This window comes from Ipomoea nil, unplaced genomic scaffold (assembly GCF_001879475.1).
Source record: "Ipomoea nil cultivar Tokyo-kokei standard unplaced genomic scaffold, Asagao_1.1 scaffold0805, whole genome shotgun sequence".
NCBI classification, from domain to species: Eukaryota; Viridiplantae; Streptophyta; class Magnoliopsida; order Solanales; family Convolvulaceae; genus Ipomoea; species Ipomoea nil.
In genome coordinates this window covers 927,534-941,298 of record NW_017617233.1, presented here as the reverse complement: position 1 = coordinate 941,298, position 13,765 = coordinate 927,534, and the positions used below count along the sequence as shown (strand labels likewise).

Below are 13,765 nucleotides of genomic sequence, written 5' to 3'. Positions count from 1 at the left end.
ACTAATGAACCACAAGTCACTTGGTATTAGTATATCCAATTTATATATATATATAAATTATATTAAAATATAATTAAATATAAAAATTTAGAAATTATTTTAAAAAAAGGTAATAAAGAAAGAGTTAATTTCTCACCAAAAAAAAAATAAAGAAATAATTAATTTAATCAATAAATAATAAACAAGACAACAATTAAAATAGGATTGATATATATTCTTTAGATAGTGGGGATGAGAACTATTATTGACGGATTCATTGGCCATGGAAAAAAATCCCTAGCTAGCTCATACAGATAAGAACTGTTATTGAATGTATTAACAGTGATAAGTACAAATTCTATATACCAAAGCAAATAAGAACTATTATTGAATGTATTAACAGTGATAAGTACAAATTCTATATACTAGAGGAGACAGATCGAGACTAGGATTACGAATTAATGCATTAACAGTGATAAGTACAAATTCTATATACTAGAGGAGACAGATAGAGACTAGGATTACGAATTAATATATTAACCGTGATAAGTACAAATTCTATATACCAAAACAGATAAAGAACTGTTATTAAATTATTTTTACAATTCTATATACTAGAGGAGACAAATAAAGACTAAAATTACGAATCATAAACAAACTCAAATAGATATATAGAATCAAATCCTACTCCGTAATAGTATTTCCTTTCATCTTGTATAAGTTGCATTGCCACTAGCCACCAACTCCAATAAATAAACTCCCCAAAGTCCCATTATTCCATTAAACGCACCTCTCTATAGTCTATAGTGGAGAAGAAGAGAATCCTCCTCCCTCGCCGTTTCATTAACTGCCCAATGGATCGCTCCGGCAGCGTTGCTAGAAGGGAGGCGTACAACGGGTCCGAGCTCGAAAATGGCGCCGCAATAATGGACGGCAAGAGCCAGAGAGAAGAAGGAGGAGAGGAGGAGGATATGTCCGTGGAGAAGATGTTCGAGTCTGAAGCGGTGCCTTCATGGCAGAGCCAGCTGACTTTCAGGGCCTTCATTGTCAGCTTCGTCCTCAGCGTTCTCTTCACTTTCATCGTCATGAAGCTCAACCTCACCACTGGGATTATACCCTCCCTCAATGTCTCCGCCGGCCTCCTGGGTTTCTTCTTCCTCAAGACTTGGACCAAATTGCTCGAGAAATCTGGGCTTCTCAAACAGCCCTTTACCAGGCAAGAAAACACTGTGATTCAGACCTGTGTTGTTGCATCTTCCGGCATAGCCTTTAGCGGTAAATCTTCAATTCCTACCCTTTTCTCACACAAATGCCAAAACTTTTATTACTTCAATTCCTACTCTGCTGGATTGCATAGAAAAACATTACCTTTTAACATTTTGCATTGATTAACCATGAATATAATTAGTTAATTCTATTATAGTAAAGGATTTGATAAAGTAGCACTAGCCTTTTGGCACATGTGTGGTCACGAGAAAGCATGTTTTTTAGTGATGAGAAACCGCAGTTGTGTCTTGGATTTTACCCATAATTATTGTAGGAATAGAAAGTAGAAATCAATATATTTTATTAGGAAGAGAGATTTTTTAGGAATTGGACGAGTTCAGGATTTTGTTTTTATATATAGTATAGATTACAATAGGAATTGTATTATACTATTTTATAATATTAGAATAGAATTTTAACCCAGAATTATTGTACAAATGGAAAAGTAGAAATCAATATATTTTATATTTTATTAAGAAAAAAGATTTTTTAGGAATTGGGCGGGAAGTTAAAGTTCAGGATTTTGTTTGTTTTTATATATAGTACAGATTACAATAGAAATTGTATTGAATTTTACCTGTCTTATGACCATAGCTTTAAAATGACCGTAAAGAGGTAAATCATCCTCAAACTTAAAAGGTCAATAAACTACTTCTGAGAGTTAAATTTGTAAGATCATCAAGTAATTTGTTGGGTTACTTATGAATTTAGCATGGGAGAGGTATAGTATGTGGTCCCTCCTAGGTAGGCATGAATTTCTGTAAATTTCTAGAATTGCTATAGAAATCTCATGCACATCTTTATTGTTTTCAAGACTAACTTTAAGAGTAGTATTTTATTGTTACCTGTCACTTTTAGGCCATCCATTTCCAATGGATATTTCTTATGGGTTTGAAAGTGGGTAGGATTTTTCTTAATTGGTTAATTCTAAATGAAGAATCTTTTGTGTAGAAAAAGTTTATATTTTTAATTTTGGTGCCATACATATATTACAATAAGAACAAGAGTGGCCTATTGGCCTTTTCGGATTAAGCAGATCAAATATGAGCAATTTATGCTAATTTACCTAGTCATTTGTCGATTAAGATCACAAGGCAGGTTTACCCCGTGCACACCGTACCCTCAAGTAGTGGTTGCGGGTTTTTTTTTTTCACTTAAAAAAGGGTGGATTTGGGTTTTTAGCTGATTGGTTGTAAGTGGAGCAAAGATGTTGACTTTGATCATTCCTTGCCATTTCATATTGGATCTTGTTGATATGACTATGACTGCTACATGTGAATATGTGATGGTGAGTGTGTATGCTTGCTTTTTCAGTACAGTGGCTGAGCTGTGTTTTCTATAGATCACATGCATAAACTAGTATTTATCTAATACAAGATTCCCCCAATTAAAAGTAAACTGGTCAATGAGTTTGGTCAATGGATTAGAGTGCTGTTCACTTGACTTTTTGATGTAGTTCATTTCTATCACAAGGAAAAGATCATTTTCTTTTGCCTCACGACAATCTTTTACTTTAGGTGTAGAAGGGTAAATGTAAAAATTGCCATCATGGGTAGTTTAGTTGGTTCCCAGGTGTAAGAACACACCCAAGGACGCAAGATCAAGTTCTGACAGCCACAATATGAGAATTTCATCCTCTTGTGAGCACTCGACACTAAAGATTTTTACCCTATTGCACCCGAGGGTAAATTAAATTTTTTGTTATGGTAGGTAGGACACATACTTTGATAGGATATTGAAAAGGACAAAAGGTGGTCCTAAGTTTATAATAGGAGCATGTCAAGAATGACAAGGAACACATACTTAAATATAATATATTTGGGCCCCAATTCCCACCAATCATGGTGTTGAGAACATCTTCACACTATAAAGAACAATTCTTTAACACATTCAAGTGTTTAGTATACATTTTGTCTTGCAAGATTGTCATGCTTTTGTCTCAATTTTTTCCAGAATTCATTTCATCTTTTGCAGACAGATTTCTTGACTTATTAGTTGACATTTAGTTATTTGAGCTGATCTGATGACTTATATTGGTTATAAACCTGCTAGCAAATGCCCTTCTCTAGGCGTTCTTAGAAGAGAATTCATTAAACGTTGGGCGTTTTTTAAGGAATATAGAAAATTATTAGAGAGTAAATTCAACATTGTTATATACTTTGTCTTGAATTTGGATGAGCAGGAGGTTTTGGAAGCTACCTGTTTGGCATGAGCAGTGTTGTCGCTAGTCAATCAACAGAAGCGAACAATGCTCAGAATATTAAAGAACTGAATCTGGCATGGATGATCGGGTTCCTCTTTGTTGTCAGCTTTCTTGGGCTGTTTTCTGTGGTTCCCCTTCGGAAGGTACTAATTACCAATTCATCAGATGTTATAAACTCGTATTAAATTATCGAAATGATATGAAGATGTGTTATTGGTTATCGTGTTTCAGATAATGATCATAGACTTCAAACTCATTTATCCAAGTGGCACGGCTACTGCTCACTTAATCAACAGTTTTCATACCCCGAAGGGAGCGAAGCTGGCAAAGTATACAAACTTTTTGAATTATGACTGCTCGGTGCTGCAGCGATTTTGTTATTTGATTTTTACTGTTTTGTTGTTTTGATTTGCAGGAAACAAGTTAGAGCTCTCGGGAAGTTTTTCTCCTTCAGTTTCCTCTGGGGTTTCTTCCAGTGGTTTTTTACTGCTGGGGATTCCTGTGGGTTTGTAAATTTCCCCACTTTTGGGCTCAAAGCTTATGAAAACAGGTCTGTTTTTTTTTTTTTTTTCAATCCCTTCTTTCAATTAGAGAAGCTGAGGGTTCAAGATTCAAGTTTATTAAATGTATTCCTTTGGCTAATTATGCAAACAGGTTTTACTTTGATTTCTCGGCAACTTATGTGGGTGTTGGGATGATTTGTCCATATCTGATCAACGTCTCGGTGTTACTTGGGGGGATCCTTTCGTGGGGGGTAATGTGGCCTCTTATAGAGGATAGGAAGGGTCACTGGTATCCCGAAACTCTCAGTGAAAGCAGCCTTCATGGCTTGCAAGGTTACCGGGTAATATTCTTTCTCCTTTCTGGTTCTTGGGTGATAGATTGTGGGCAAGAACGCAGGGTCCTCGATAAAAGATCGTTAACATCTTTGGTCTCATTAACTGCAGGTTTTCATAGCAATTGCCCTGATTCTTGGTGATGGTCTCTACAACTTCTGCAAAGTCTTTGGGCACACACTATATGGATTGTATCACCAATTCAAAAACAAATCGGTCCTCCCGGTTGCTAGGAGATCGCCAAGTGAGCCTTCGTTGTCGATTGATGACAAGCGAAGAACCGAGCTTTTCCTCAAGGACCAAATCCCGACGTGGTTTGCAATTGCGGGCTATGTAGTGATTGCCATAATCTCGACCGTTTCACTTCCACACATCTTCCACCAGCTGAAGTGGTACCACATCGTGGTGATCTACATTGTTGCACCGGTACTTGCCTTTTGCAATGCTTATGGAGCTGGCCTCACTGATTGGTCCCTGGCGTCTACTTATGGGAAGCTCGCAATCTTCACGATTGGGGCGTGGGCGGGGGCGTCACACGGGGGCGTTCTCGCGGGGCTAGCTGCGTGTGGGGTCATGATGAACATCGTCTCGACGGCTTCAGACCTCTCGCAGGACTTCAAGACTGGGTACATGACCCTGGCTTCCCCCCGGTCCATGTTCGTTAGCCAGATCATTGGAACCGCAATGGGGTGCGTGATCTCCCCTTGCGTGTTTTGGCTCTTCTACAAGGCCTTCCACGACCTAGGCCAGCCCGGTTCACAGTACCCCGCCCCCTACGGCCTCGTCTACCGTAACATGTCCATCCTCGGGGTCGAAGGCTTCTCCGCCCTGCCCAAAAACTGCCTCACTCTCTGCTACATCTTCTTCGCGGGAGCCATCGTCATCAACGCCATCCGGGATGCCGTGGGGAAGAAGAGGGCCCGGTTCGTTCCCATCCCGATGGCAATGGCGATACCGTTCTATCTCGGCAGCTACTTCGCCATCGATATGTGCTTGGGAAGTCTGATTCTGTTTGTGTGGGGGAAGGTGAACAAGAGAAAGGCTGATGCTTTTGCACCTGCAGTGGCTTCTGGGCTAATCTGTGGGGATGGAATCTGGACATTACCTCAATCAATTCTGGCTTTGGCTGGGGTGAATCCACCAATTTGCATGAAGTTTCTGTCAAGAAAAGCCAATACAAGGGTTGATGCATTCTTAGGTTCTTGAATCAATCTTCATCCTTATTGATCTCACTGTCAAAATGTTACAGTACATTATCATATAGTAAGAATTGAATGTAATATATATTTAGTGTTTGCAACGGTAAAATATTTAGTCTTTGATGCTCCTAGTATGTTGTGTTTTGGATAGACAATTGGCTCTATAATTTACAAGATTTCATGTTTGACTCTCAATAGAGATGCTTTTTAGTTTGAGTTGATTAGTTATTAACAATTTAAATTAATTTATTTCGTATTTATCCGGGAGAACTTTACCCTACAACTTTGATTTTAGTTTAGATTACAGTTTAAATTTACCACTGAACGGAACATGAAAATGTAATTATACCACTGATCGAAAAAAGTGTAATTAAACCATTGAACACTCCAAATGTATGCAATTTCACTTGATAGCAAGTTATCATCAATTTCAACAGGTTACCTCTTTACGTGGCAGCTAAGTTGGCATTTTTAATAAATTTTAGCAGATTACTTACTTACGTGACAGCCAAGTTGGCATTTTTAATAATTTTTAATAAATTTTAATAATAATTTTTTTAAAAAAACGACGAGATGGCAAAAAAAAAAACGATGGGGTGGCTAATCGGTTTTTTTTAAAAAAATTTTTTAAAAAATTTATTATTAAAATTTATTAAAAATGTCAACTCAACTACCATGTAAGCAGATAACCTTTTAAAATTGATAGTAACCTGTTATCCGATGAAATTACATACATTTGGAATGTTCAATAGTCTACTTATACATTTTTAGAGTGTTCAGTGGTCTAATTGTACCTTTTTTTTCGTTCAATAGCCTAATTGTATTTTCATATTACGTTTAGGGGTCAATTTAACATTATTCTATTATTTTATTTTTTTTCCTAGTACCTTAATGAAGAAGCTGTCGGAAATATGATACGCCCACATGGCAAGGCCGACGAAAAATCCGAGTGGAAAATTCCATTATGCTGATGTTATCTTTTATCTCCATAAATAATATTCCTTCTAGATAATACCGGTTTTCTCTAGATTCCGAAACACTCCCCGTCTATATATACACACCGATCTCTCTCCACCCCCTCATGTACAGAAATCAAGCCTCAAAATCCCAACTTTTCTTATCCACCTTCTGATTTCTCTAAGTTTTATTCATCAAAACATCCCAGAAGAGTGAGCTAAGAAGAAGATCAGATCAAGAAGAAGAAGATGTGTTTGGTGTTTGTGTGCGATGAAGATGAGAGGGTGGTGGGCAAGCAGGTGGCGCCGGGGGCGTGCCCTTACTGCGGCGGAGTGGTTCAAGCCATGGATGTGGAGAGCCATTGGAGCTTCTGCTTTCTCCCCATCTGTTTCAAGAACAAACGCAGATATTACTGCACTCTATGTGCTCGACGTTTGGTCATCCAATAAAAACCCTGCGCCTTAATTTTCCTTTTTAGCTTTCTGGGTTCGTTGTTCTTCAACATCCATGACTCACAATGTATATACATATAACATATATATATATTAAACATGTTGTAGAAGAAGCCATGAATGGAAAGTTTTGTTTTTGAAGCTTCTCTTCATCTTCCATTAGCAGAGTACTATGAAACTATGAAGTGATCTAACAACTACATAGCAGCTATTTAATTTATTTAGGCTTCGATCAGTTCGCGAATTGGTTTGTTGTTTACTAAATTGATTGAAGGGATTTGAGTGAATTCTGAGAGGATTGCCCTGAACTCATCCCCAGTGATAGTCTCCTTCTCCAGGAGGACCTCCACTAGCTTGTCAATGGCTTCCCTGTTGTTCTTGATGTGATTCTTTGCTATCTCATATGCTTTTTCGATTATTTGCTTCACTGATGCATCAATATCTTCTGCTAGTTTCTCTGACATTTGGTTTCTTGCTAGCATTCTCAGCACCAAATCTCCACTTTGTGCTGATGGATCCAGCAATGCCCATGGCCCAATCTCAGACATCCCAAACATTGTCACCATCTGTTCACCCAAACAACAAAACATCAGACAACCTTATAAGAACTTAGGACCTATAAACCTGTCTATTCGATATCATGTACAATGGTCCATCTTACAATGTGGAACATCGTTTTTGGTCAAAAAAAATATTTTTATTTTTCACCTTTAGTGGTGTTAACAGTTTATATGTTCAAAAACTTAAAACTGTATGTTTAGAAACTCAAAATTTAGTTTAAAGTTGAAAAACTAGACATTGAAACTCAAAATTTAGCTTAATACTCGGAAACAAGCTAGACACTATATCTCTAGAAACTCAAAGATTCATAAATTTAAAACTTAAAGTTCATAAATTAGACACTACAACATTTACTCTATTACATGTTCATAAATTAATCATAATATGCCTTAAATATGTTAAAAACTCAAAACTTAATGTTCAGAAATTATATATCATATGTTCATAAACTCATAGTTTAATATTAATAAACTAGTATATATGTTCATAAATTTAAAGATTAATATTCCGGCATAATTTTTGAAAAATCAAATGGCACCCCACTAATTATAACAGTTAAAACATTATCGTTTTCCTTGTTTGTATATTGATAGGGAATATTTTCAGAGTATACCTCCCTCTGTATACCTACTCAGTATCCGGTCGAGTTGACCAGAGGGATTATTCTCGACCTTGAGCTCGATCTTGTCGAGCTAGCTAGAGGCTGCGGGGGCAAACCGTTGCTTTGGGACCGGTCCAATCAGTTCAGGTCGGGACGGTCATCCCGAGCAAGCTAAGAAATTAGGCATAGGTTTCGGGCCTTAACCTAGCCCATCTTAGTGGGTGATTAGGAATCTAAGCACACATGACCAACGAGGCACTATTCTCGAGTTTACCAACTGCATGCACAACATGTGACAGGCATGCCAAGAGTCCGGCATGTGTCGATTTTCGTTACTTATAAATACCATATTTATGACTGAGAGGGGAACTTTTGACATCTCTACCTAACACTATGTAGCTAGAAAAACTCTGACCTCACGTCATAACTCGAGCCTCAAACTTAAACTAATAAGCAAATTAGAAATCACTAAAGGATTCACTAATGATCCAACCTTACAAATTGTGACTTGATCGTATTTACCACATCATATATGCTATACAACTATTGTTAGTTTATTGATCTTGTGTGGATTTGTTAACATTATATTACCTGTCTTGCTATTTGAGTGACTTGTTGCAGGTCTCCTGCTGCACCAGTAGTGATTTCTGGTTCACCAAAAATGATTTCCTCTGCTGCTCGGCCTCCTAGTCCTCCCACGATTCTGGCAAAGAGTTGCTGCTTCGAAACTAAAGTTGGATCTTCTCCAGGGAGGAACCATGTTAGGCCCCGGGCTTGGCCTCGTGGGATCAATGACACTTTCTGCACTGCATCATGGCCTGGTGTCAAACTCCTGTATACAACAAACCACACATTTAAATTAGGAATATATGGGATGTTTGGTAAATAAAGTTGATAAGTGATAACTGTTCGTGGGTTTGACTAGTTAATTATAGAAAAATGTTTAGTAATTAGCTGTTAGCTGATAGCTGATTACATACAAAATAGTCGATCCAAAAAACCCAAGGAAGGGTGATGAGCTTACGCGCAGATGGCATGTCCAATTTCATGGTATGCAACTAAAATCTTGCTCTTTCCGTCTGTCATTTTTGTTCCCTCCATTCCTGCTACGATTCTGTCGATCGAATCATCGATCTCTGTGGAAGTAATCTTGTGTTTTCCTCTTCTGCCAGCAAGAATGGCAGCCTCGTTCATGAGATTAGCAAGATCAGCTCCACTGAACCCAGGGGTTCTCATGGCTATCACACTCAGAGATACATCTTTGTCCAGCTTCTTGTTGCTGCTGTGCACCTTTAGGATTTCTTCCCTGCCTCTTATATCTGGTAATCCAACACTAACCTGCAAGTAAATAAAATTAAAATTTAGCGGATATATGATTAGATAGGGATGTCAATTTTAGCCTGAAACTGATAAAATGGCCCGTTAATATCAACATTTTAGTAGTGTCGTAAAAATTCCATCTGCGATTAATCAGCGCTGGGCGCTGGCCGACCACCTAGCATATCACCTTAATCAGTGATTTAGGCAGCAGACTAGGCCGCTTAAGCGCAACCTAGGCTTTCTAGGTCCCTACTATGCCTCCTAAGCACCGACTAGACCGCCTCGACCCCAATTAGGTCGCCTAGTCGGCCGATTAACTATTGTTCCCTTCTTTTTAAAATGAGTTATTTTACTATCTTTTTGAGATAAATAACTCTAAATTGTTCAAGGTGTTTTTTAAATTAATATTTAATATTTTAGTATTAAAAAAATAAAAAATACACGGGCGCCTGATTAATTGCAGCTTAGGCACCCTAAGCACTAGACACCCCGAGCGCTCGAGGTGCACCTAACAATTTTTCCAACCATGTATTTTAGAGTTTGGGTTGAAAAAAGTTAGCCCGAAATCAAACTGGTTGGTTTAATTGACATCCCTATGATGACATTATATTTATGGCTAACCTGTCTGTCAAATCTTCCTGGTCTAAGCAAAGCTTGATCAAGAACATCAGGTCTGTTTGTAGCAGCAATGACTATGACTCCCGTGTTGCCTGTAAAACCATCCATTTCTGTGAGCAGCTGGTTAAGTGTTTGCTCTCTTTCATCATTCCCTCCACCAATGCCGGTGCCTCTTTGGCGCCCAACGGCGTCGATTTCATCAATGAACACTATGCAAGGTGAGTTCTGCTTTGCCTTGTTGAACAAATCCCTCACTCTTGAAGCCCCCACCCCTACAAACATCTCAATGAACTCCGAACCCGAGAGCGAGAAGAAAGGAACCCCCGCCTCTCCTGCATTTAGAGATGTCAATCTTAGTCCAAAACCGATAAGCTGAACCCATAAACTCGAAAAGTTTAGTGGATTAACCCGATAATTCAAGCCACTTAAGGCTATTATTTTTTGAATGTTACTGACTCTATTACATTGTAGTATCTGTTCAAACATAATGAAGCACACAGAGTCAACAACGCCTCCACTGAGGCTCGATCTCATGACCTCCCACATGAGAGGTCACTACATGTCATCTGAGCACAAATTGCTTGGCACTTAAGACTATTATTTGTTTCACAAGATATATGAGAAATTTATATGTAAGCTTGGTAGAGAACTGGTCTGAAATTGAACGGGTTAGTTCGATTGACATCCCTAACTACCTGCAATGGCCTTTGCAAGCAATGTCTTTCCTGTGCCAGGTGGGCCAACTAGGAGCACACCCTTTGGGATCTTTGCCCCAACTGCTGTGAATTTCTCAGGGGTCTTTAAGAACTCCACGATTTCTTGAAAATCTCGTTTCGCCTCATCAACTCCTGCTACATCCTCAAATGTTATTCCTGTATTAGGCTCCATCTGGAACTTTGCTTTGCTCCTGCATGCATGGTTAATATTTCAACCAGTTTTTAATTTCGGGTTAGCTTATTTTTTATAAGACTAAAATATTTTGATCTTGATTCTAAATTTTTGTATCTTATTGGTTACTTCGTGGATTTCGTGCTAAGATAGACATCCATTATTCCATATGTAACATACCTTCCTAGTCCAAAAGGCAAATTTGGGCCACCAGGGCTATTGGAAGAGGAGCTTCTTAACAGTAAACTGATGCCAATCAAAACCAAAGGGAAAGCTAAATTCCCCAGCAGATCAAGGAGAGAAGCTATGACGTTTATCTCCATAGGATAAGCACCAAAGTCTACTTCTTTCTCCTTCAGTTTCCTCAGAAGCTCTTGTGGCAGCCCAGGCAACTGAACCTTCACTCTCTGGATCTTGTTCGGATTATTGGGATTCTGTATCTCCACCACTGCAAAACTTCCATTGTTCTGAAACAAATCCACCTTCTTCACAGCACCCTGATCCAAGTACTCCAAGAATCTCGAGTACGACATTCTACTCGAGCTTGCATCTGATGGGGCTTCAGTTTCTGCATCTGCTCTTCTTGCAGATAATAATGCTCCACCTATCAGGCTCAGCCCAGTGTTCTGCAACAACTTTCTCCTGTTCAGTTTTGCATCTAAAGGTGTTCTTGGGCAGGAGTTTTCCTTGTTGGGGAGTTTGGGAAGAGATTCATGGTGGGATTTGCAGATTGGGAGGTGGGAAACAGATAGAGATATGGCTGCTGACATTTTCATGTGGATTCTTGATCCTAGGAACCAGATCAGATGTATGGTTTTTTTGGGGGGATTGAGTTAATGTTTGGTTAGAGAATTGGGAGGGAAAGAGTGTTCAAATATGGTGGGAATGGGATGTTTCTGGTAGGTTTGAGGTTGTGGTGACAGTTTTGTCTTTCGTTTTAGTGTTGGAATCAAGAAGTGTGTAGTTGGATGTTGACAGACTAATAGTATAGCTCTTTTTTGGTTAAGCCATACACTTGGGAAAATTTTGGTCTCTAGTTTAGGATAGATGATTAATGAAATGTTATCAATAACCGGAACTGTGTTCCTAGTACACCTAAGATGACAAGTCATCTTGCTTCCTAACATCTTACATACCTTGATAAGATCTTAGCTAAGCTAACAAATCTAGAGTTGTGTAGAAGGGGTGAAGGGTGAGCTTAGGGCAACCATGGTAAGTTGGTCACTTGGTCTAGTTAGGACAATCACAATAGTAATTTTTGGTTCATCTTTTAAGGTTCTAATACTATATGGGAGAGAGGGAGAAGAGAAAAAATAATTAGGGTTCTTATAAGCGAGGATGAGTTCTTGTCTCCACAGTGGACTCCACCATTAAAAAAAATTGAGTTTGCCTCGTGTGAGGCGTAAATCTTTACTTTTTATTTTTATTTTGGTTTTTTTTCTTCAGATTTTGTTTTTGTTTTTTTTTTCCTCCTTTCTCATCTTCTCTTTTCTAGTTACACCTGCAAAAACTCTTCAAAATTTACAATTATTGGAGATGCTCTTAGTTTGATAATCATTAAATGTTATGTATGAATTTCCTTGAAAGTTATTTATTGACATTCTTAGTTTAAGTCGATTAGTTATAGACAATTTAAATTGATTTATCTCCTTGTGTTTTTTTGCTGACTTGGGTGCATACTTTCTGATAACAATTACATTGATTTATAGAAAAACATGTAAAGGGTGAACAAGTGGTATAGATAAAAAAAAAGGCTCAAGTGCCAAATAGCACCATGAATCAACAACGAAATGTCATACCGCACCCTAATTTTACATAAGTGATTATTTGATTCACAAACCAAAAAAATTTGTTCACCTAGCATTTTTTACAGGTTACCTTCAAGTTAAAGGTTATAAGTTTGTGATGTGGCGGTGACTTGGCTGCGGTGTGTGGTGTTTTGTAGATGTGGCAGAGACGTGAGTAGATGTGGCATCAATTCATCTGTTTAATGTAATAATTTAGGCAAAATCAACCTCATTTTCATGCGTATTTCGAATCCCTTTCAATGTCTGAAGAATCTCATTTTTCCAAATCTCTAATTGCCTAGCTTAAGCCCTAAGCCCTAATTTGTATTTGTAATTCGAAACCCTAAATCCCTAAATCGAGAAGACTGGAACCGAGAAGGTTAGAAAGAATATTGGAAATAAATTTGATCTGAATAATCTACCGTCATATATAACAAACAAATTCTGATCCAAAGAAGTAAAAGACGGACTGCTGAATTACAATTTTGCAAAAAGAGATCTCAGAAATGAAAAAAATTATAATTAAAATAAAAACTAGAGTTTTAGATAGAATGTGATAGCTCTAGATCAGTGTTCGTTCAGATGAAGCAATGGCGGGGCAATTTTAGCATTGAAACGAAAGTAAAGCAATGGCGATTAGATCCCGGATGCAAGTTTTTGGTCGTACCTTGTTGACGGTTATACCGAGCAGTCAGAGGGTCATTGCAGTGGTCACCGACGGTGGAATTTTAACATTTGATCTCCGATGTTCTCGTCAAATCGAAGGAAATGTTTTAATCAGCTTCCACGTCAATTTTAACCGGAGCCATGTCATCTAGGCAACAGGGTAACCTGTAAAAAATGCTAGGTGAACAATTTTTTTTGGTTTGTGAGTCGAATAATCACTTATGTAAGATTAGTGTGTGGGATGACATTTCGTTGTTGGTTCATGGTACTATTTGGCACTTGACCTATCAACCAAGGGTAATTAATTGATACGTAAAGTGATTGATCAATCGATTTAAAGGTGCATGATCAATGTGGAGATGATGAGGTGCGATCCGTGCAATATTTTTGTATAAAATAATTGTTACATTGATAAAATTTACATAAGTATAG

At 38.1% G+C, this 13,765-nt stretch overlaps 2 protein-coding genes across 2 annotated transcripts; one reads left to right on the top strand and one right to left on the bottom strand.

Annotated features, from left to right (window-relative positions):
* The first annotated feature begins 689 nt into the window (after nucleotides 1-689).
* LOC109177715 (probable metal-nicotianamine transporter YSL7) lies at nucleotides 690-5,680 on the top strand. The gene is made up of 6 exons (XM_019327148.1): nucleotides 690-1,254; nucleotides 3,428-3,591; nucleotides 3,680-3,777; nucleotides 3,864-3,998; nucleotides 4,103-4,292; nucleotides 4,396-5,680. The coding sequence occupies exons 1-6, from the start codon at nucleotides 834-836 to the stop codon at nucleotides 5,488-5,490; spliced, it is 2,103 nt and encodes a 700-aa protein (XP_019182693.1). The 5' UTR covers nucleotides 690-833; the 3' UTR covers nucleotides 5,491-5,680.
* Nucleotides 5,681-6,920: 1,240 nt separating this feature from the next.
* Nucleotides 6,921-11,757, bottom strand: LOC109177716 (ATP-dependent zinc metalloprotease FTSH 6, chloroplastic). The gene is made up of 6 exons (XM_019327149.1): nucleotides 11,061-11,757; nucleotides 10,688-10,899; nucleotides 9,996-10,324; nucleotides 9,079-9,392; nucleotides 8,646-8,886; nucleotides 6,921-7,458 (listed from the first exon to the last, which is right to left on the bottom strand). The coding sequence occupies exons 1-6, from the start codon at nucleotides 11,654-11,656 to the stop codon at nucleotides 7,114-7,116; spliced, it is 2,037 nt and encodes a 678-aa protein (XP_019182694.1). The 5' UTR covers nucleotides 11,657-11,757; the 3' UTR covers nucleotides 6,921-7,113.
* Between the last annotated feature and the right edge of the window lie 2,008 nt (nucleotides 11,758-13,765).